Raw genomic sequence first — 25,966 nt, forward strand, 5'->3', positions numbered from 1 at the left:
AATGCAATATTAAAAATATATTCGTATAAGGATCAAGTATCAAAACCGTTGAATACAATGTGCGGAGCAAAGCTTTATCCGATTTAGCACCAAAAGTGGGTAGCGGGTGAAATTATTAATTCTCTATACCAATCCCATTTTATTACTCTATTTATTTATTGATCGGACTTGAACATCTGATTATTTACACAGTTCTTTGACCGTATAGATAAATGTTACGTTATAATTAGGTAATTCTGGTTTGTTTTGTCTTTATATGTGCTAGAGACAAGAGTCCGACCAGGTTAAGTTAGCAGTGATTCCCTAAGCCATTGCAAAGTCTGACTTTGTTGGGTAAATGTTATTGGAATTCATGGAAACAACAAAATGTTTTTTTTTTTTTTTTTTTAGTATGAATAGGTAGACGTTTGACCACGGTCACACCTGATGGCAAGTGATGATGCGGTCTACAGTGGATCACGCTTACCTATCAGATACCTATTTACTCTTGCTTTAAAGAGACCTGGATTGTACTCATGTGGGAACACAGACTCAGGCAGGGCATTCCACTCCTTGGCAATTTTATTTAATTGGAACTTCAAAAGTTAGTAAACCTACTGACATGAAGATTATTGATATGTATTATACATATACGTCCCTTGAATACCATCGCATATAAAAAAAAACTCTTTAGTAAATATTTTTTTATAATAAAAACATTTGTTCCAAATTTGTAAGCTCGTAATATCTAGCTCAGAATGAAATGCTTTTCAACAAACAACTTTATCAATAAACAAAAATAGCGAAATATACTCTTTTTATGAAATAAATCGTAATATTCGTCTGCAGTTTCCTGTATTTAGTATCCTCGACAAAATGGCGGACGGTATAAATGTGGGGCACTACCACGAGTTTACATTTAGAACAAACGAGTTCGAGTAACAACTCGAAAGCGTGAACCACACGGAAAATAAATAAAGTAAATTTGTACCTTTGTACCAGAAACGAATAGGAGCGGGGTTTAATTGTTAGTTTATTTTTAAATATTTATTTTAAGTTACTTTTAATTAAATTGTAGTATTTGTCTGTATATGGCATACGAATATTATTATTAAAACATATATTATTACAAAAATACACCAATTACACACTTACAAACTAACAGAAAACTACACAAAGTAACCAAAAAAAAAGTGGCAGCTTCCTCGCTCAGCGTATTAGCTTGACAATCCAGCTGGAAATGCCGCCAGCGCCGACGAGGAAATGCTGCCAGCGTCTTCGGTACTATGCCACAGGGGCCGTTTTTAGATTTACTTTAGTTTAATTTTAGATTTATTTAGTTTAATTTAAATTTTTATTTTATTTTAAGTTTAATTTTAGATTTAATAGTTTAGTTTTATTGTAAGATAATTTTATGTCTGTATATTGTAAACAAATAAATCTTGTCCAATAAAGTAAATAAATAAATATTATAAGACATTCTGAATAATATTCAGCATTGCGATACAGCGAGGAAATGTCGCCAGTATTCTTAACACAATGCCTCAAGGGCTTATTTTATATATTAGCTAGCTTTAAAGTTTAGTCTTAGTTTCTTGTATAATTATGTAAATATGTTCATGTAAAATAGACTTTTGAAAAAAAAAGACATTCTAAGTGCGTTTTCACATTATCCGATCCGATATCGGATGTCGGACCGATATCCCCATGCGCGGATCCAGGGGGGGGGTCATGGGGGTCATGACCCCCCCCTGGAGCCTAGGTTGGCCATACAAATAGACCACGTGACCCCCCCCTGGGCACGAAGCTGGATCCGCGCTTGGATATCCCATACATTAGAGGCTCGTTTCATAAAACAACACTCGTGTTATAATGACTCTCATATATGCACCAGTCACATAAAACTCGTGGTAGAAGATGTGGAGCGTTTCCAATAGTAACTTTCATTTAAAAAAGCTCACTTTTCAACACATTTCGTGGAAACGAATTTTCATTTCAGAATTATGGATGTTTTTGTAAAACTTATTTGTGTAAGCATTTTATTTCATGAGCATAGCCCGGGGTTGTATAAACATGTATAAGTATAAATTGGTTTGTAACTCAAAGTGTATTGAAGAGCGGAGGCTTCTAGCACAAGAAAATTAAGTTACTTAAAACATAGATTAATTATTCTATGCTTAAAAGAAGTCTTCTGTTTGTTTCTAGTTATGTGTTAAAGTGTAACCAATAAATCATTTTTCATTTTCATTTTCATTTTTTCATTTTCCCGTTTTATGTCCCCGTACAGAACGGAGATACAAAATACAAAATACAAAATACAAAATCATTTATTCAGCAAATAGGCCACGGGGGCACTTTTACATGTCAACAACATACCTGTACCTGTACGGAACCCTCAGCTCGCGAGTCCACCTCTAGTTTTACTGCATATCTGTGCGAATTGCCAGGTTTATCGTTGCCATAAAAATAGAACCAATAAAATCTACTCGATCGACACAGATACATAAAAATATACGGGATTTTAGCAAGCCAAACGAATGCAGCCAATAACGTAGGTAGGTAAATATACATAACTCGACAACGCGCACGTGGGCATTTTCAGAATTTGCCCCCATTTACTTTATATTAAAACATTATACATTATCTTCACAAGTCTCTTTATTTACATGAACAATATGTTATATAAGAAACTAAGACTATACTTAAAAGCTAGATAATGTCTAAAATAGGCCCTTGAGGCATTGTACCATATTTATACATTATTATATTTATTATTTATCTCGGTATTTATTTTCATTCTCTAGGCTACTAGGTTTTTTACAATATGTATATAAAAATAAAATATAAAAACATTTACAAAACAATATACATACATACATACATTCACGCCTGTATCCCATAAAGGGGTAGGCAGAGCACATGAAACTACAAAAAGTATCAGTGCCACTCTTGGCAATTAAAGGGTTGAAAGGAAACTAAAATTGTGACATTGCAGTGACAGGTTGCCAGCCTCTCGCCTACGCCACAATTTAACCCAAATCCCACAGTCGACTTCTACAACACCCACGGGAAGAAAGGGGGTGGTGAAATTCTTAACCCGTCACCACACGGGCAACAAACAAACAATATAAAAACATATAAACATAATTATTATTTATTATTATTACATTTTATTCTTTGTCACGTTGATTATTTTTTTGTCACGTCGAAACTTCAGGAGGTTTTTTGTACTGAAAAACGTCTAACGATACACACGCGAAAAAGAAACTCGTGTCGATTTAAAACATTCCCTTCGGTCGTATTTTGATTTATCGCCACTCCTCATGTTTTTCCTCACTTGTATCGTAATGTACACTATTTCATGAGATAATCACTTAAAATACTCATTGATAAACTACATATAAATATTAACTCATTAATCATTATTCATAACCTAACCATAAAATGTAAATTTAAAAAAAACCCCCGACCGCGACATAGTGGACCCATTTTCATGAAACATGGCTTAGAACACTCCCGACTAACTCAACTTTCAGACAAAAAAAACAAAATCGATATCGGTTAATCCGTTCAGGAGCTACGATGCCACAGACAGACACACACACAAACAGACAGACAGACAGACACACAGACAGACACGTCAATCTTATAACACCCGTCGTTTTTGCGTCGAAGGTTAAAAAGGAGATGGCGGGACGACCTGGACGCATTCTACCCAAAATGGTGGGAAAATGCCAACAGGGTCGAGTGGAGAAAACGAGGGGAGGCCTTTGCCCAGCAGAGGGACACAAAAAAGGCTAATTAAAAAAAAAAACATTATTCTCTTATTTTGCAAACATAACCCTCCTTTCCACCATAACCGGTCAAATCTATCCCCCAATAACACAATCTTATAAAAAGTCCGACATCTAGAGCGGTCTGGCGTGCGAGCGAGACGGCGATATACGACGTTGTACCGAGTGAGAGGGAGAAAGAGATATAATTAAAACTTTTGTCGCTGAGGCTTTTCGAGGGAAAGGATGGGTGGAACAGGGAATGGTGTAGATACGCCTTTATATTTCTAAGTACCTACTTTTTAATTTAAATTTTAATATACTTGATATAAGTACTTTAATTGTAAAAAAAAAAAGCTGTTTATTTCTAAGAAACGTACATGCATTTATGAACTTAACTTTGCTAATCTTAAATTGAAAAGTTTATTTGAGTTAAGGAGTCTAGGTACATATGAATTGTTATTTATTTTATTTATACATTATTAATCAAATTAGTCCTCTCTCTTTAAAAGGTTTTTTTTTAATGTCTTATTTAGTCAAGAATCACTCATTTTGAAGTACTTAGTATTTTACAATATATTTTTATTGATAAGTAAAATCATTAATATCATGCTGCCAATTTTATCACTTATCCACGTGGATAAGACAGTCACACTGACATAAAAGCGTCGGATGCTTTATCCACGTGGATAAGTGATTTGGAAAGTCCAGGTTGAACGCGATTAAATAGCATTAAGTACCTACGGTTTTCAGTGACTTTAAATATGTGCACAAACAACAAAACGCGAGAACATACAGTACAGGGTATGAAATGTGCATTAATATAATTACAAAAATATTTATTAAAAAAAAAATGTATTATAGCTATGTGTATGAAACGTCCACCAATCACCGATTTTTTTATAAAATGTAAAAAAGATTGATTATACATAACATTGCCATTCCTGGCAAAAAGAGGTTGAAAGAAAACAGGTGAAATTGTGACATTGCAATGACAGGTTGCTAGCCTCTCGCCTACACACATTTACATACATTTTATTAATTTATTAGTGTATTAAAACACTTATTACATCAATCTTTTTCAATTGTTTTAGATAATAGTTCTAATACGTATAATAAATAAATATATCATTTTGCTTTTCTCTCATAAATATCACAGATTATATATTATAAAAGTACAAGTAAATTTAATATCGTTAGGAGTCCTTAGTACATATTTTTGTATTTACTTACATGCAAACAAAAAAATAAAAATAATAAGTATTGAAACTCAAGTAGACTCCACAGTTTCCCCTGTCCAGTTTTTACTGGAATATATTTCAATGAATTCCGTTTATACCCTCCTTTAACCGACTGCGCGAAGTTGCCTTTAAAAATACCTGTAAATAGGCTATTTTATAAAAAAATTACATTGTTAGGTGTTGGTATTTTTAAAACTATTTTTAGTAAAATGTATTTAGTGCGTTTTCACATTATCCGATCTGATATATTCTGAGAAAATCAAAGATGGCGGCCCTATATCCGATATCGGATCGGATAATGTGAAAATGCACTTAATAGACTGCATGTATATATGTATATGTAAACTGCACTAGCTTCTGTGTGATTTTTTATACGAAGTCTGTGGCAAATAAGCATACTGACTACTTGATGGAAAGCTCTCTTTGTGCTCACGGACAACCCTCTCCGTACTGATTTCAATTTCAACTGGCTTTCTTTATATATTTTTATTTTATTGTTTTATTTAATTCTATATTTTAAGTTCATTATAGAAACTTAGTTTCCTGAAGTAGCAACATTATTATTTACTAATAACTAGCTCTTTCCCGCGGCTTCGCCCGCGTACTAATCTAATCTTGTCATCCCATACAAACTTTGGACCCCTATTTCACCCCCTTAGGGGGTGAATTTTGGAAAATCCTTTCTTAGTGCTCCTTCTACACCTTATAATAAACCTACGTGCCAAATTTGGAATCTCTAGGACCAGTGGTTCCGGCTGTGCGTTGATATGTCAGTCACTCAGCCATTTTCTCCTTTTATATATTTAGAAATGCTTGCAAAAGAACAAGGTCAATTGTTTTGTGGTTTGATTTCTTTTAAATCGTCAGCAAAAACTCATATAAAGCATGATAAAGTGAAATCATCAAATTCATTTATGACGTCATACGTCTCTTACCGCATAGTAACAAATCTGTGTTATTTGAGGTTAAGAACTACTTTAAATGTGAACTTGATAGGTTTTTTTTTTTGTGCTCTTGGCCGGTTTATATATTTTTTTGCAAAAGAACAAGGTCAATTGTTTTGTGGTTTTTTTTTTTGTTATTATATGCAAAAACACAGAAATGGAAGTGGGCAGGACACGTAGCGAGGCTAAAGGACGAGAGATGGACTAGCAGGGTAACGAAATGGAAGGGCCCACAAGGCAAACGTCGTAAAGCAAGACCGCACACGAGATGGGAAGACGAGATAAGACAAATCGCTGGGCCCTGCTGGTCACACATAGCGCAGGATAGAGACAAATGGAGCTCTTTAGAGGAGGCCTTCACCTTCACCTAAGGAGGGGTTCGTGCATATCAAAGATATCTACATAGCTAAGATACACAACACGACAACATTTACCATGATTAGAACAATATATATATATATATATATATATATATATATATATATATATATACTTTTTTCTTCTCTTATGTTTAACAAAAATTGTAACGAACTTGCATGAAATAAAAGGCTTTTTATTTTATTTTATTTTATTTATTTATAACTACTTTAAAATGTGACATTATGGACATATTATAATGCTTTTGCACGCGGAATCGCTCGCATTCAATTCGAAAATTGCTGAACGCTCCATACAAACTTCCACCCCCCATTTTAGGGAAGTGGGGCGTTAATAAGAGAATAAGAGACAACAAATAGTAGATAAGTCACTTTCTATCCCTTCAACTATCTCCACTTAAAAATCAGAATCACGTCAATTCGTCGCTGCGCTTTAGCGTGAAATATGGACAAACAAACAGACACACACTTTCCCATTTGTAATATTAAATTATATGGATAGTAAGAACGTTGCCGTGTGTAGTACCATAATTTGAAGTGAGGTGGACCGTGGACCAAAACTGAGTTTCAAATCAAACGTCAATAACAGATATTTGTGCAACATCGAGATACAAATTAGATTTTTTAATACTACGTCGGTGGCAAACAGGTATACGGCCCGCCTGATGGAAAGCGGTCACCGTAACCTATGGACGCCTGCAACTCAAGGGTGTCACATGCGCGTTGCGGACCCATGAGAAACTTTGAAATAAGAATGCGAAAGATTCTATAATAGAAGCACGAACATAGCGAAAATTGGTATATAGCGAATCAAAAATAAGTACTCCGAGATATTCCCAAAAATAACAAAGAATTAAAAGTCCATAACACAATTAGGTAAAACCGCCTCGTGTGGCGCGCGCCCCGCACATTCATTTGGAGCGAGCGGGTCACGGCGGCCACACGGGGGGTTTTGGAACTCTTTGTTGTGTACTGATTTTTGATAGGGCTAGTTTTTAAGGCTTTGCAGTACCTACATTATAGTGTTTATCCCGCACTAGTTCGCAAAGTACATACGCAAGTGCATTTCTTGTCATGTCGAAACTTGACTACTTAATGAAAGTTGTTGTTGCTATTGATTCGTGAGTTTCATTTCATCTGATTTCATATTATGTATATGTATTTTACATGTATTTATATTAATATTATGTATGTTTATATTTAGACCGGAGTAAATGGAGAAATATGATTCGAGCCCTACACCCCAGCAGAGGGTAACAGGATGTAAAGAACAAGATGTTTATAATATATGGTTTTTTATATATGGTATTTATTATTTATGGTCGTGTGTATTGGTCCTAAAAGTACCTAATTGTCTTGTTTTACTACTTTGCCTAATGGTTGACTGGTAGACAATGCCTTACAGCATTAAGTATAAGTTCGCCTTTTGTACGATGTTTTTCTTTGTGCAATAAAGATTAAATAAATAAATAAAACTTCAAAAGGTAGTGAAAAACGTCGTACGAACGTAAGATACATGTGCGATGGAAGTCGGAATTCGAAACGAGTGGCGATAAATTGAAACACGATCGAAGGGAGTGTTTCAAATCGACAAAAGTCGAAATTATGTTCGTTAAAATCAGTGTTCGAAATAGTGTACTATTCTGTATATTTTTTTTTTTTTAGTTTTTTGCATACTTTTGCATTATTTTACATGGCTTTTAATAGTCGTAACAAAAAAATAAAGTTTTAGACTTTTCATTATATTTCTTTGAGTATCTAAATTAAAATAATAATGATAGCGGAACCCACCCCGTGTGTTGCGCCCGCGCCGTATCCATTTGGCTGAAATTGCTGTTTAGCCCGCGTGCACACTACGACACTTCTATTTATATTTACTGCAATCCTTTATTGTACATTTTTAATTATTTATTTTTAATAACTAACCCATAGGTAAGTTTATTTATTACGTACTAGCGTTTGCCCGCGGCTTCGCTCGCGTTAGAAAGAGACAAAAAGTAGCCTATGTCACTCTCCATCCCTTCAACTATCTCCACTTTAAAAATCACGTCAAATCGTAGCTCCGTTTCTCCGTGAAAGACGGACAAACAAACAGACACACACACTTTGACATTTATAATATTAGTATGGATAGCTATGGGAATCATAAGTTACCTACTTTAACTTTAAATAATGTTTTATGTTTGATTTACCCATGTGTTATGGGGATATTCAGTATGCCTATGAATATTATAGTAGTATATAAGTGTTATAAATGTAGTGCGTAAAGATTATCTTTCGTATTTTTACGGAAACGATCGTATTTCTCATGCTAGTTCAGACAGTGTCATGTCTTATTTGTTTGTAACCATTTTTAACCGAAGAGGTTATCATATCAATATGACCGTTGTTTTGTTCTATAACCTGTACCAAGATGATACATGTGACGTGTAAAATTGCCCCTGTGGCCTATTTGCTGAATAAATTTTTTTTTTTTTTATTCATATGTTCATTTAATTGCTAGATGTTAAACTATAAATTTAAATAGATATCATACACGGAAGAAAAAATGACAGGGTCCACTGGTGGCCGAGCCGGGAATCGAACCCGGGTCTTCAGCTTACGCGGCTAACGTCCTCACCACTAGACCACCCGCCCGCCAATATTCAATAAAATAATTTGACTAGTTGTATAGATGTTACACTAGTTAAATAATGTATAATTGTCTAGATTTTTACTATTAAATCTACTATTAAAACCGGTAAATCTGCAATACGTAGTAATAATAATAATATTCACCATAATCTCAATAGTACACTTACTGTACGCTCACCTAATAATAAAAATAGAACACATTTCAATCTCGACTTTAAGTCAAAGTCATAAGGTATTAGTTAGAATGGTCGCTAAGTTTGGATTATTTGAAAAACGAACACGTCTTCAATGTGTGCGTAGGAACGGTACACATTAGGTGCTTTTAGTTTTATTAAATAATGTGTTATAATATGTATTTAGTTTTATAATTATGTCTTAAAATATCGATATGTTTGTATGTAATGTATATTTATGACTAACTAGCTTTTGCCCGCGGCTTCGCTCGCGTTAGAAAGAGACAAAAAGTAGCCTATGTCACTCTCCATCCCTTCAACTATCTCCACTTAATAAATCACGTCAATTTGTCGCTCCGTTTTGCCGTGAAAAACGGACAAACAAACAGACACACACACTTTCCCATTTATAATATTAGTATGGATAATTTGTGTAAGTATCTAATGATTGACGCTAAAATACTACGATATTATGTATATTCGTTGGCTATAGTTCATTATTTTGAAAATAATATTATGACATGGAAAGCGGATTCCGTAGCCTATGGATCAAAGCAACCTACCATACAAACTGGTACCAATTGTAAATTGGCAAATTATTATTGATTTCAAGTCGTCTTGGTAAAAATAGAGTTTGGTGCCGATAATACTTAAGTATATGTATATTCAATATTGTATTTACCTACTTTTTAATAAAGATAAAGTAGTAGGTATTACGCAGACCTATTACATATCAATGCTAACTCAGCATTTTTAAATATCTCCTTATCAGTATTGTATGAAGATAAAACATTTTATCACTTATCTAGATAGGTAAGGGGTAGATATGTAGGTATACCTATACATACCATACCTATATATTTATATTTATCTTTTAAAACATCGAATCACTGCATTCCACACACCACGAAAATTTCAATACCTACAATTCTAGGTCCTTGGGGTCCCAGTGCGAACAAGTTGATCACAGAAATCGCGAAGCGTCTGGTTGAGGTAACTGGTGACCGAAGAGCTGGCGACTTCTTCGCACAACGTATCATCATTGCGATACAGCGAGGAAATGTCGCCAGTATCCTTGGTACAATGCCTCAAGGGCCTATTTTAGACATTAGCTAGCTTTTAAGTTTAGTCTTAGTTTCTTATATAATTACATAGTATGTAAATATACTAAACATACCTACTAAACTTATTGTCATATTATAATTTTAACTTTATGTTGTCATGGCAACCAGCCATAATATTATTAAATTAAAACGGGACTTAATCGCGTAAAACTTACGTTTTATATCAATCAAGTGCGGGTAGTTCGAAAAACTCGTACAGCTAGAAGATGTTGATACAACTCCCAGCCAGTCTACCCGTGACCACGGACGTAATGTCATGTCCGAAACGTCGGGTTAAATATAAAACGTAAGTTTTACGCGATTAAGTCCCGTTTTAATTTAATAATATGAGTGAAGATCGTGTTAGTTTAAACCAGCCATAATGTAAAATAAAATATATGAAATTCGTATCGAAAATCAAAATTCCCATCGTTACGAAAACAAACATGTGTCCCAATTCTACACACAATAATAGTCTTTATGACGTTTCATTAAGGTAGATATCCGTCACATAAATGTATTATAAGGGGAAGAAATTCACGTACTAAAATTCGCTGATCTTAGATAGACTTTATTGACTAGTAAATAAGGTTTATGAATTATGAATTGAATGCCAAAAGCCAGTACTGCACTGTAATCGCTATGTTATATTCCAAACGCTTACATAACTGAAGCAAAATAATATTATAATAACCAGTATATACCATAATTCATGTTCCTTATATAAACTACGCGTGCAGAGCTCACAATAAAGTGGTTAAGACTATTCGCCAGCACTCGCGTCTACAGTTCAATGCATGATAATCGATTGGTGACGTCACAGATTCGAGTCAATTCAAATTTGGAACCCGCGTTCAGTTGCAGTGGAGATCGGTAAGCAACGTTCACGGAACCACGACAAAACGGGATTTGGTTAGAGATCGGGATTTTTCCTCTCTGTCGCTCGAATATGCAAGAGTGATAGAGAGGAAAGGTACGGGTTGAGTTGAAGCAGGTACAGGTACACATAATGGTCAACGCGCTATTTATACTTAAATGTATATCTATTAATTTTATGTTGTGAAAAATCTGAATTAGATTTATCTTATACGTTTAGACTTCAGGGACTGTTTGGTGTAGGTAGATAATGGTATTAAGTTTCTTACCCAAGCTCTTGCGCATATAAAAATCGTGTGTTTATAAAAATCTAAAGTGTAAATAGTACATTACGATACTAGTGCGAAGAGTGTCGATTTAAAACACTCTTCGGTGGGTTTTAATTTATCGCCACTCGTTTCGAACTTCTTTTATTACGCACTTGTATCGTAATGTATTATTATATAGGTTAGGTAATAGGTATTCATCCGTAGATTAATATATATTATCGTGTATCTCCATTTATCTAAATATCCTAAAATAATGAGAAACCCAACTGTAATTTACGCAATACGAGTACAAAATTAGAAAACATTTAAAATATCGAATGCACAGAATACCTGGCCAAAATTTTTGTCCGTCAATGCTGCCAACTTAACAAAGCTAACTTGACAATTTAGTCAGGGCTGGCACTTAAATGAAACATTAGAAATCGTTAGCAGTCATTTCTGTTGCTTTTTGCGGAAACTCAAACCGAGTAAGCTAAAAATAAATTAACTAAAATACCGAAACAGTGGTGCAGTATATGTGGAGCGCGGACATGAAACGGTGCCCTAGAAAGAGATATATTTATAATATCATAAACAATTTAAATGTAATTATTTTTTAAACTGAGAATGCAAAAAAGGGATATTTTGCCTGTTTGTGATTGGTCTTACTTCTGATTGGAAATTGCTTATTTTTCTTTTGAAAGTAGGCTTCCTAAGGTTGTCACTACAACATGTTTCATCAAATTATCAAAAATTCAAAATCTGTTCATCTGTTTTTCTTTTTTCTTGTTTTTTTTTTCTGTAGGTACTACTTAATTGCTTATTTAAAGGTAAAGAATCGGACATACCACATAATAGTATGCGATTGCAAGCACCATTGCTGTCGCTTCCAATTTCAAGGTTCTCACACACGTGTTGATATTTTAAGATTCATTATTATAAGGTCTCAAATCAAAAATTCAGCTTGACTGACATCAAAACATTGCATAAATTTTAAACTTTTCTAATTTTATTCAGCGTCAGAACACAAATATAAATGTTAGGTAAGGACTCTTTTAACCGGGGCGCAGTTAAAATTTAAATAGTTCTAACCATATTTTATTTAACTAGTACACAGGTTTGTATGAACTATGATATAATTTGTGTTGAAATTACGGTTACGTCCTTATCCCAACGATCCCTTTTCATCCTGTAGTATATAAATTATATAATACATAATAAGTATCCTGGTAGTATATAAATTATATAATACATAATAAGCCTGTGTGGCTGTGGTGACGGGTTAAGAATTTCACCACCCCCTTTCTTCCCGTGGGTGTCGTAGAAGGCGACTGTGGGATATGGGTTAAATTGTGGCGTAGGCGAGAGGCTGGCAACCTGTCACTGCAATGTCACAGTTTCGTTTTCTTTCAACCCCTTATTTGCCAAGAGTGGCACTGAAGCTTTAGTAGTTTCATGTGTTCTGCCTACCCCTTTATGGGATACAGGCGTGATTGTATGTTGTATGTAAACAAAAAATATAGGCACAGATCATTCAGATCAAAATAAGCAGCCTGTTAGTAGGCTAATTAAATTTATTCAGCTGTTACTGCTGCTAGTCATAAAATAAGTACAGCCTGAGGCGATACGATTTACAAACTCGTATAGATATAATAGTTATACTGTTGCTTATCTAAACGATATGTCAGCGAGATAATCGATAGGAAACTGTTGTTATTAAGTATTTAGGGTTCCGTCACCTATATGTAAATTAATAGTACATATTTAGTTAATTATACCATTTATATCCTAATAAATGAACCCTGTGACCTTTCCCACATTTCTCAGGATTCTCAGAAATCACGATTTTTTTCGTAAAAAATATTTAAAATATTTCTAATTTATATCTGATATTTCATTGCAGATGGAACACGTGGGCAACTAAACTAAGCTAAGCACCGCTGGCTATGGCACTTGCTATATTTTACAAAATCTATTGTCTTTTCTTTTCAAGAAAATTATTGTAACATATTGTAGTGTAGTCTGTGAACTAATAATATACATGACTACATGTAGTAAAGACAATATTTTGTGTTTTTGTACCACGTTGATTGGAACAAAAGAATACGTCCCGCTTGATGGTAAGCCGTCACCGTAGCCTACTCAAGGGATGTCTCAGTAACCAGTACAATGAAATATAAGATAAGACTTGAAGAAATGGATTTTTTTTTGCTGTGTAGTATATTTTATGTACATAAAATAGATTCGCAATTAAACAATACTAAAACGGTAATTACGAAACAATAAAGCACAATAAATTGCATTGTTAGCATTCGTAAACTGTGTAATTTGGACAGTTTTAAAAGAATCTCACGTCCATCCGTTTACTGTGCCAATCATTTATATTTACGTAAAAAATGTATACATATACGTGTGCTTGTGTGGGTCGGCGCAGGGCCGCCAACCGCCATCTTCGATCGGGTAAAATTATAATTATTATTTAATACGTTCAAGGATTGATTTTTGCAACAGTTTAAGTTATTGAAGGATTTAGCTTTTTGTATTTGAAATGAGAGAGTGATTTTTTTACTTATAAGTAATGAACATTTGAAGGTGTTGATATTGTTACATAACATATTTATGAACTAAAAATAGTAATATGAATTATTAGATACGTAGTACTTTTTGTACAATAAAGTGTAAAAAAAACAAAACAAAGGGAAAACTAATGATGCAATATCAGTAGATACGTACACCAGCATATCATGTTACACATATGTTCATTACCAACCCAGTTATAAACCTCAAAACTTTTTCTTCATGGAATGTTATAGGTAAAATTGAAACAACTACATCAAAATATATATTAATTTCTAATTCTACGGACCCCAAATAAATGTACCTATTTATCGTACCTACACTTGGTAGTACTAGTAGGTATTTATTAGGTACTGTAATCATGAAATATTTATGCCGACATAAGTAATTAATTTTAATTCAGTCATTAACGTCATCGTGCTGACACAAGATTAATATTTTATAAAAAATATGCATGAGAATTAAAAACTACCTAGTTTATTAATAATGCACACTTCTACCTAAAAAAATCAAATTACATTTAATCAAACATATAAAAAAAATTAAAAAAATAAACGTCTTTGTTTCCAAAAACGCAAGTGGTAGCCCTAGGTCGTGCGAGCAGGCAAGAAAATACAGAGCATTTCGAACAGATACGGCCCAAGCGCGCCCGACGATGGCTGCGTCCCGCGACGAAAGCGAAGCGCGCGTGTTTCCGATATTTTTGTCAAACCATCGCCATATTGTTTTTATTGTCTCCAATAATCATAATTAGAATTTACAAACAACCATTTGTTATATAAACACGATATAACAATTAAAAGTACGCGCACCGATTACGTAGTCATGGCGTAGTTTTTTTTAAGACTGCGATTGTGACACTATGCCACGGATTTCAGTATTGTTATTTGTTATTTGAAATTATCTGAAATCGATCCAGCGTGTAGTGAACAGGTTTTTGTGTTGTGATGTGCTAAAAATAATTGGAAGACAGTGTTTAAATTTAGTGCATATTTTAAGCTAATGTGTAAATTTAAAGCTACTTATTGTGTTGTGACTAATTAACGAATACTTTCTCCGTTTTGTGATGTGTTAGTGCATACGTGTCTTTGTCTGGATTACAAACATGGATAAGCCCTCGTTTAAGGTGAGTGAAATAAAATGATTTCCGTGCTCTTTCTGAACTAGCGTTAATAATGTCCGGTTGCTAAAACGATTATTGATTAATTATTGATTTCATTACAATCAGCTTTAACCTTGATGGAATTAATGAAAGCCTATTTTATGTGTCCGTTTTTGAAACTCGCATTTAAATATTTCTTGATGAATGAAAAAAAATGGCTGCGTTCCATTTTCGACCTTGCTTACGTCATGATGTAAAAAACCATCACGATTGATTTAAAGTGTGTAATTGATTGAAATTAATTGTTTTTAACTAATTTTAACCCTACGTAGGGTTGGCAATAAAGAGTAATTACGTCGGGCCCTGCCGCTGTTGTCCGTAGGGCTAGTGTTGTACCACGTCGGGCGACTATCGATATCGATGTTTTGTTATATTTGTGTTTTTTGCATTGTAGTTGGTTAGCTTGTTATTTACCAGTGTATTAACGCATTATATATGCACTATAGATGTAGGAACATAACAAGTGACAAAAATGTAAACATTAAGAAATTGTGGCAATGGTTAATTAATTTCTCATTAGTAATTTTACTAATATCGTTCGTGGCGTATTGATCGTTTACAACGGTTACATAAACAAAATGAACACGAGTAAAATACCTATAAAGCTATTGGCAGAATAATGTTAATCCATACTAATATTATAAATGGGAAAGTGCGTGTGTCTGTTTGTTTGTCCGTCTTTCACGGCAAAACGGATTTACGAATTGACGTGATTTTTTAAATGGAGATAGTTGAAGGGATGGAGAGTGACATAGGCTACTTTTTGTCTCTTTCTAATGCGAGCGAAGCCGCGGGCAAAAGCTAGTAAGATAGTAAAATACTTTATTTTAACATGAAGTATTAAAATAACAGGTTGTTTATGTTTAAGCTAGGTATACTTTAAATAGTGTTTAAGATGATCGTGTAATATTGCGGTTAAAACGCGCGGTTTTTTTAACGCTAGTTATACTATACTTCTCATATAATAGGCATTTCCCAAGGTTTTGTATGTTAAGCCATAAGGTACTGGGGGCAAATTGTAACTGGTCCAGTTTTTCCATGTTTTACAATTAAAAAAAAAATGGTAGTATGGTAGTGGTATGGTAGGCATGATCAGTGGATACATGTAGAACTCAACATCATAGTGTAATAATGGAAAAAATTGATCAGTTACAATTGCCTCCCAGTCGAGATTTGCCCCGCTGTACCTTACTTTAAAACACTTAAAAATAGTGTGTAACTGTGTACATTGCGGTTAAAACGCGCGGTTTTTTAAACGCTTGTCATGTTACAGTACTTCTCATCTAATAGGTATCTAATCTAAACATCTAATAATCGGCGTAGCGTAGGTATTTATAAATAAACAAGGTACATGTTTTTTATCGGATATCAGTTTCATTTATTGGTCAGATATATATTAAATAGAAGTGCGGAAAAAAGGAAGTTAGACACGAGTTGCGAGTTTCCTTTCCGCACGTGTATTTCACGAAGTTCAGTACAGATGGCCCGCACTGGTGCGCAACGTGGTTATTTTTTTGTCAGTTTGAAACTTCAGAGGGCCATCTGTACTGAAAAACGTCGTACGGTACACGTGCGTAAAGGAAATTATTAACTCCCGTCGGTCGTGATTAAATTTATCGCTACTCGTTTCCAACATCCTCTTTTCCGCACGTGTGTCATAATGTACTATTAAAATTAACACACCCTTAGTGCGTTTTCTCATAATCCGATGCGATATCGGAACTATCGGAAGTCGGAAGGATTTCAAAAGAAATAAAATCAAAGATGGCATCGTAAATACTTACGGGATATCGGTCGGTCAGTCATCCGATAAATAAATAAATAAATAAATAAATATTGGGGACTCCTCACAGATCAACTTAGCCCCAAACTAAGCAAAGCTTGTACTATGAGTGCTAAGCGACGATATACAATACGTAAATAGATAAATACATACTTATATACATAGAAAACATCCATGACACAGGAACAAATATCTGTGCTCATCACACAAATTAATGCCCTTACCGGGATTCGAACCCGGGACCGCGGTTTAGCAGGCAGGGTCACCAACTGAGCCAGACCGGTCGATATCGGATCGGATAATGAAAAAGCACTCACACGACATTATTCCTAATATAATGAAACGCATTGTCCGTCTGTTTACCCATACCAACGCGGCGGCTAAATATGTATGTAATCATTAACCCATAAAGGCCAAAAATAGGACGCTATTTATAAAAACGCAGCGCTACGCGCGTGTGGATGTGACGTCACCGTTCCTTTTGCGAAAACGTGGCGTTCCGCGCCCTAAGGTGCTTTATAACTAGTGCAAGTGCTTATTCATATTTTTCAGTACATAATTACATATAGTGTTTTTTCCCGCACTAGTTCGCCAAGTAGTACATATCTTGTCAGGTCTAAACTGCAAAGGGTCTAAACTACAAATGTACTGAAATCGTCGTACGGTAAACGTACAATTTAAAACAACTGTTCCGCACTCGTATTGTAATGTACTATTTTTCAGTACAGGGGGGCGATTTTTTAATCTCGTATACGGGATTTTGTCACTAAAATACCGGTTGAAAACGGTGACTTGCTTATTATTTTCAGTGCCAATTTTCTGAATTCGAATGCGTGAGACTCAAAAATCGGCCCGCTGATGGTGTTTTTTTTACGCACTAGTGCGAGAAGTGGTTCATTATATGCCAGGTCGAAACTTCGGAGGGTCATCTGTACTGAAAAACGTCGTACGATTCACGTGCGAAAAGGAAATTCGTAACTCGAGTCGATTTAGAACACTCCCTTCGGTCGTGTTTTAATTTATCGCCACTCTTTTCGAACTTCCTTTTTTCGCACTTGTATCGTAATGTACTATTATGCTCCTAGTGCACTAAAAGCGTAAGGTACGAGTAGCCCTGCCCTAGTATCTGAAATTCCAATAAAATATAGTCTTTAAGACAAAAAGTATAAGGACCTTTTTGGCATAGAATACTACAAATGTCTTTCTTTAGTGCTAGTACGGAACGTCTGACCTCTCTTTCTGATAAGTGCAGTGCGAAAGGGACGAGTTATTCTCGACTAAAAATCACGAAAAATAATGACGAAGTAAGAAGTAGTACATACAAGCAAGATTTGTGACTTGAGTTTTTAATAAAAGGCACCATCACCACATTGTTGTTTACCATAAAGACGATATTTGCTAGAATCTTTCAACGAATAGCCTCTAAAGCGTCCTTATACTTAACTTACGTGACTAGGTACCTTTTGCTTCAGGATGACACATTTTTTATGTTAATAAGTATTTAAATGAGGTAAATAGCCATTTCCATTCTTTAGTCGTAACTAAACAGCTGTTTGAGGTCAGTTCAAAGGGCACAGGTGAAATCTTTCAAATACTAAGTTATACACATTCATAAAACTATGCGGCACTCCGTGCAAAAGGAACTTTAGGGCCGTTGTCACTTACGCCATTATTGACTATGCATCAAGGATTCAGTATAAATGCGGAAAACGTGCCAAAAATATGTATACACGCAAGCGCGGATCCAGCTTCGTGCCCAGGGGGGGGGGGGGTTCACGTGGTAAAGTCCCAGGCCCCGGGGGGTCATGGGTCACGTGGTCTGTATACACGACTTTATTGCTTAAGCGTTAAGGTTGTGGATACATATTGTTGGCGCTTTGTCCGCCTCTATATTTAATAGGTATCTGGGCCATTTTTTTCAAAGTTGTCCACCCCACTTTTTTTTGTATTTGGAAAATGTTATGTGTTTTCCACTCAGAAGGCTCTTCCAATCTAATAGGAGAAAAAAAGTGTCCTAACATTCCGTTACCATTTTTTCATACATTTTGTATGGCGGTAACGGAATGGAAGGTTCGAAAAAATGTATGGAAATCTTGGGACATTTTTTTCTCCTATCAGGATCGAAAGAGCTCGATACTGAGTATGAATCGCGTAAAAAATACCCATGTTACAAAAAAGTGGGGTGGACAACTTTGAAAAAAATGGCCCATCTTGACTGTACAATACAGTTGTGGAAGAAAAACGACTTAAGCGCCTAAGAACCTAAAGCAGGTTTTATACGATTCACATAAATCTGTGTAAGAATAGAGTGGGCGTAACATACAGATTTGGGAAGCTATTTAATCTTTTTATCTTTGAATAATTAATTGATTTATTTTCAAATTTACATCAGTCAAAGAGCTTTAGCTTGTGTGGCCCCTTGGCAATATTAGGTGACAATTAATAATACATTACAATAAACGTCAATCGATAAATAATGCAGGGAAATGGTCTCGTCACGTGACGTTACATATCATTTCTGTTCTTGAGGCCTATTTTTAACCCCCGACGCAAAAACGACGGGATGTTATAAGTTTTACGTGTCTGTCTGTCTGTCTGTGTGTCTCTGTGGCATCGTAGCTCCCGAACGGATGAACCGATTTTGATTTTTTTTTTGTCTGAAAGCTGAGTTAGTCGGGAGTGTTCTTACTTCTTAGCCATCTTTTATGAAAATCGGTCCACTATGTCGCAGTCTGGGGTTTTTTCAAAATTTTAATACATATTTATTTTCGTTTATCGTTTGCCGGCGTACTTTTGTCGCCTTAGTTAGCTCCCCAGAGATCTATAATTAAGTAAATAACTATCTGCGGTTCTTAATTATAATTACAAAAACCACACGTACTGGTAAAACTACTTTTTCCACCACTAATTAAGAACTGTTGTTTTATCTGTCTTAATGAATTTGTGACTATCCATTTTAGAAGGGTACTTAAATAAAAATAAATAAATAAATATTGGGGGACACCTTACACATATCAACTTAGCCCCAAACTAAGCAAAGCTTGTACTATGGGTGCTAAGCGACGTTATACATACTTAAATAGATAAATACATACTTTAGTTAAATAGATAAATAAGTATTAGAAATGCATTATTATAAATTGATATGTTATTGAATTTCTTGTAATTTGAGTTATATTTGTGTAATTTGACGATCCGATCTTTAAATTAAGGAGATAATACTTTAACTCATTATATTATGCTATGACCAAAAATTATTATATAATAATTCCACCTATCCAAATTATTAACTAACTACATGGCCTGAAACTTAGTATTAAGCTAGATATAAGTAATTTGTGTGCCCTGACAGGGTGTCATGGAAGCTATTTGTAAAATTTTAAGATCCTATGTACATGACTTATACAAATAAACATCTTATCGTCGTTGCGCTTTCCAAAATGTACATGTGTGTCGACATGACTTTTCAGTAGACGAAAAAAACGGTTTTATCGAAACGTCGCGGGCTGAAAGCCTACAAAATTATGCTAATAATTTGTAAAAAAATATAATTATACTTATAATATTTAACGAAACACATAATTGTGACCTATTTTGTAGTTATATTCGTTTTACTACTTTTTGTGCACATGTCTGGTTTGGTTTGTGCCACTAAAGTTAAGTATGTGCAAATCGTGCACATGTAAGATAATGTTCTAAAGACTTTTCTGAAGGTAAGGGTAACATTATATGCATTATGTGCATAAAACTTTTGAATACAATTAATAATCATGGTGTTTACTTTTATTTTTTTAATAATTATACAATAATTAATTATATACTACCTATAATAATTGTCACGTTGTGTATAACTAAAAAAAATTGAACGGGAATGTGTTCATTGTGTTACCTATACAGTGCTGGACAAAATTCTTCATACACCGACATATAAAATAAACTTTCTATCATAATTTCTTTACCCTTAAACTTAACATCACAGTTGTGTTGGAAAACTTTTACCTAATTTCATGGCGTAGGTACAACATACAGACAATAACATATCAATGATTATATCAATGATTGTACAATTACTTTTTTTACATGGTGTCAGGGCTACAATAATCGCTAACATCCTGGACATTAAATAGTTCGAAGACAAAAATCAAAAAGGTAAGTACGGTCAATATACTTAAGTCAAAGAACGATCTTGTTTTCTTCTTTGTCATCACACTCTTGGCAGAGTGGTCGTGGTCGTCACATCAGGGGTGGTAGCAAGCTTAACAATGCATCGACATTCCTTACGCATTCGTAGAGTGGGCCACTAAGTGTAGCCTTGACTTGGCTGGTCCATCGCATCTGAACCTTGTCCAGGATACTCTTAGCTTTCTTCTGCAGCACCACATTTCTAGGAAATCTATCTTCTTTTCCCTTGAAGTCCACGTCTCAGAACCGTAAAGAAATATGGGAAAATTGGGAGATACTAATGCCCTGACAAGTCGCATTTTAGTGGCATTTGTGATGAAGATTCTCCATATTTTGCCGAGCCGGTCCATGGCGGACCTGGTGATAGCCAATGTGCCGCTTGATATCATCCACCTATCCTGTTATCAGTGCCCCGAGAGGGCCGAGAGACCACTGCTTCATGCCAAACCAAACAGGACAAAAAACCAAAAAACTTGTTCCTTAGAAGGAAGTCGAGCGCCCAAAAAAATACCATAAGGAACCTTGCCTAGAAACTAAATGCCACGTCAACTAGTAATTTTTTTAAAAGAACTTGCTTCAATATAAAAACTTTCATTAAAATCATTTTTAAACCACCTACTACAAAAAGTTACATAAGTTTTGTTTCTAGCCTTTCCTGCGCTGCGCCCATACTAACTTCTTCAGACAAAAGTTGCCACAGTGTGCGACCTCTAAATATTGTCCGATTTCCCTGATTTTTGGTATATGGGCTAAAAGCGAAGTCAAAGATAAATCAAAATTTTGGAAAAATGAAACACCCTAATATACATACATATTAGGTGTATAAAATTTGTATACTGCGTTAACTAGAAAGAACGAGCCTTTTTGAATATAAAATAAACAAATGAAATATATTTTCCGTTCTAGGAATGCAACAAACATCGAAACAGTTGTAAACTTATAAAAATGTCGAAAAAATACATACATCTTTAAAGACCCTCACAAGTGTATATCGTCATACTTTTAAAAAACCTTGTATCGTCTGTCAATGAAACGAACATTGTAGTAAGTATGTATGGAATGCATATAGACTTATTGCGTTTTACTTTGAGGAACAGCGTGAGATACGGGATTTTTTAAAAGTAGTGACGATATAATTGTTTTAGCTACTAATAAAGTATAAACTTACCAGAAAAATCACACTTTATCACAATTTATTTCAAATTTTACACTTCGATAACCCTTCGCTAACTCAATCTACCGCCAGAATGCAATAAAAACAAAAATGTGACAAGTGCAAACCAATACTGATATGTGTTAATTGACTGGATTTAAAAACATTGTTAAGTGTTTTGTATACACTTGTATACTTTTTTTATTGATCATATCACATACTAAAATTGTGATCTTCGCCTCTGTTTCGATTTTGAACTTGTTTGTTTTTGTATTAGATGCGGCTTTTAAAAATATTGACAAATAGCAAATAAAAACAAAATCATAAAAATGCACATGTAAGGTTTGGAAAGCGCAACGACGTTATCTTATCTTATCTAGATATTGTTTAATCGTTTATTTTTAGAACTAGGTATTATGAAATTATTTATATTATAGTATTTGACGATCGTAATATGAATTCTAATTCTTGTAGATTGACATGCAATTTATACTGTAGTTTGTATTATGAAATAAATGAATATAAATCTAAATCTTTTACTCGAAAACGTCCTTAGTGGTCATCCATACTAAATAAAAATAAGTATAAAAGTTCGTGTTTAAGGGATACAAAAAAAGTGGACTTACGGGGCGGAGGGGTTCAAAAACATCGAAATTTTATGTGACGTAATATGTGGACGGCCCCTTATTAAAGTCGAAGCATAATGTCACCTTTTCACCTGGAAATGCACTATTGATGTCCAGTTCAATGTAATTGTAAATAAAAATCGATCTAAACCGATTGCCACAAGACTGTATATTCGTTGACGTCATTAAACACATGTGTGTAATGTTTAGTGGCGATGTAGCGTTTAAAGGTTACATACAAAGGTATTAGTCATTATACTCATTATGTTAAATTTGATACGTAGATACACAATATAAATAAACTGACCTACTCCTATTATTGATGTGGACTTTATTTCTTTACAGTACGAATTGTCAATGCCAGCAGTTAAAATTGTGTAATCTGTGTGTGTGTGTAATATTAAAAAAAAAAGGTTATTAAAATATTGTGACTTGTGTTATTTCAAGGGAGACATGTGTTGTAGCGTATGAAATTGATAGTTTTTTTTTCTGATTTCATGATAGGTTTAGGTACCACGCGCGTGGTTGACATGGTATAATGTACAGATTAAAATGATGGGCTTTCACAATAAATGGGCCATTTTTTTCAAAGTTCTCCACCCCACTTTTTTTGGATTTGGAAATTTTTATATGTTTTCCACTCAGAATCGCGAGCTCTTTCAATCCTATAGGAGAAAAAAAGTGTCCCAAGGTTTATTTCCCATTCCGTTACCATTTTGTATGGCGGTAACGGAATGGAAGGTTCGAAAAAAAGTATGGAAATCTTGGGACATTTTTTTCTCCTATCACAGGATCGGAAGAGCTCTCGATTCTGAGTATGAATCGCGTAAAAAATACCCATGTTACAAAAAAAGTGGGGTGGACAAGGACAACTTTGAAAAAATGGCCTAAATAACATATTCACTACGCGGTAAATCCCCCTTAACCCCCCTGAACCCTCCTTAGAGCTTGTACACTTCTTTTTGCTGTGTACTTAACACAGCAAAAGGGAATGTACAAGTTTCTAATGGGGAGGCAACGCGCATGCGACACTCTTTGAGTTGCAGGCGTCCATAGGTTACGGTGACCGCTTTGCATCAGGCGGGCCGTATGCTTGTTTGCCACCGACGTAGTATAAAAAAAGTATAAAAAGTAAATACGAGCCCCAAATGCTGAGATTTACTATTAAGATAAATTATTATTTGGCATTGTACCTTTATCAGAGCAGCAATTGTTTTCAGTATGCCCTGCTAATGACACCATAATCTTATCACAGACAAAGCCGTATCTCTGAGTGACGTCACCTCAGCAGAATTAGAATGTAACCGGTTATGTGACGTCATCAATCAATTGACAGATCATGTAGTTTGTTACAATTTATATCTTGTGTCTGAAAATGACAGTTTGAATGTGTTATTTTGATTAAATTGTTCCCGCTACGATGCCACAGACAGACACACACACAGACAGACAGACAGACAGACAGACAGACACGTCAAACTTATAACACCCCTTCGTTTTTGCGTCGGGGGTTAAAAATCAGAAATAACCTAAGAAATATTCATCGAAATGGACGAACAATGAGCACTCTACCATTTCTACCCTAGGAAAGAATGGGGCAAAGTAAAAACATATTGCCATCTCTCTCGCACACCCGCATCGTAGCGGTGAGGTCATAACACGATTGGTGCTTGTGCATCCTCGTTTAGTTACTTGACTGAATTTCCCTCAAAATTAACGTATCTGGAAAGTTTTGGTGATTCCTAAACTACGGGGTTTTTCAAGGAAGATAAGGGTTTTTATGCGATAGGAGGCAAACCAGACAGATCGCCTGGTAAGCGATCACTGCCGCCCATGGACACCCGAAATTGTGCGTTTGCCAGTATTTAAGATGGATATAAGCTATTTTCTTTAAAGGTGATGCTGTTACACGGGCAACACAATTGCCAGCAATTCACATACCATTTATTACTTTTATACTACGTCGGTGGCAAACAAGCATACGGTCCGCCTGATGTAAAGCCTCGCCGTAACCTATGGACGCCTGCAACTTAAACAGTGTCACATGCGCGTTGCCACCCCATTAGAAACTTGTACATTCCCTTTTGCTGCGTTAAGTACACAGCAAAAAGGAGTGTACAAGTTCTAAGGAGGGTTCGGGTTGCCGACGACTCATCGGAATAGACGGAACAAGTTAGTTCCGTAAGTCCTTCTGTCATCAGCACACCGCACCCTCGTTGAGCTCTGGCAGCCTTACTCACCGGCAGCAACACAACACTATGAGTAGGGTCGCCGGGTGCCGGGTTGCCGGGTTTGCTCCATAGTTGGTTGGTGCGTATTGAACAAACGCGGCAATGGTATGTGAATTGCTGGCAACTGTGTTGCCCGTGTAACAGCACCATAATGGTCGTTATTTGTTTCCGTCTGATGTTTATCGAATCGGGCTTTTGGAAAACAGGCAATAGACCCATTGCCTGTTTTCCACCGCTTATGACATTAAAAATAATCCTTCCTCTCATCAAAAGAACCATTCCACGTATTTCGCACGCCGTTAAATGAGTAATTATAAATAGAAATAGGTTATATCACGTAGGTTTTTCCTGAATTGATTACAGATATTATATCACGAGAATCGAGATACACTTTGTTGCTCACTGTAACACATGGAAATTGGTTCCAGACTTTGGTTTTATGTGTTGTTAATTGTTATATATTTGGCATATTTTATATATTTTTGTGTTACTTCCTAGTATTTAGATTTATCTATTTTGATCAGATAAGTTATTTACACATTGTAATTTTCCTCAGTTACCCGTTGACCACGAACGCTGTAAAGAGTTCGAAAAGTCGGGATATATTATAAAGTAATTATACACGATATAATCCGTTTTCATAAGTTTTATATGTTTTCCTTAAATAGATTAATGTTTCTAATGGCTGCCCCATAACAATCAATAATATCTCATTACATATGCTGACGTGCTAACGTGGGTATATATAAGGTCCTAATTTATTAGATGCAGATATTTTTACAGCTGATAGTACTCGGTCTCTGGAGTATATTAAACCGTGAAACATTATAGCTTTTACGATGTTTTTTTGGAGAAAACGGAAAAACAAATTTGCTACGTAAAAACACCATGTTTATGTGATTAT

At 35.0% G+C, this 25,966-nt stretch overlaps 1 protein-coding gene and 1 non-coding gene across 2 annotated transcripts in view; one reads left to right on the top strand and one right to left on the bottom strand.

Moving 5' to 3' along the window:
- Positions 1-8,879: 8,879 nt before the first annotated feature.
- Trnat-cgu lies at positions 8,880-8,951 on the bottom strand. The gene has a single exon. It is a non-coding gene; the product is annotated as a tRNA-Thr (tRNA).
- A 5,617-nt stretch (positions 8,952-14,568) lies between these two features.
- Positions 14,569-25,966, top strand: part of LOC125240071 (AT-rich interactive domain-containing protein 5B-like) — a 95,604-nt gene continuing 84,206 nt past the window's right edge. Inside the window, exon 1 of the mRNA XM_048147917.1 lies at positions 14,569-15,051. Within this exon, the coding sequence (XP_048003874.1) occupies positions 15,031-15,051 (21 nt within the window). The 5' untranslated portion in view covers positions 14,569-15,030. The remainder of the gene's footprint in view (positions 15,052-25,966) is intronic.

This window comes from Leguminivora glycinivorella, chromosome 26 (assembly GCF_023078275.1).
Source record: "Leguminivora glycinivorella isolate SPB_JAAS2020 chromosome 26, LegGlyc_1.1, whole genome shotgun sequence".
In the NCBI taxonomy this organism is placed as follows: Eukaryota; Metazoa; Arthropoda; class Insecta; order Lepidoptera; family Tortricidae; genus Leguminivora; species Leguminivora glycinivorella.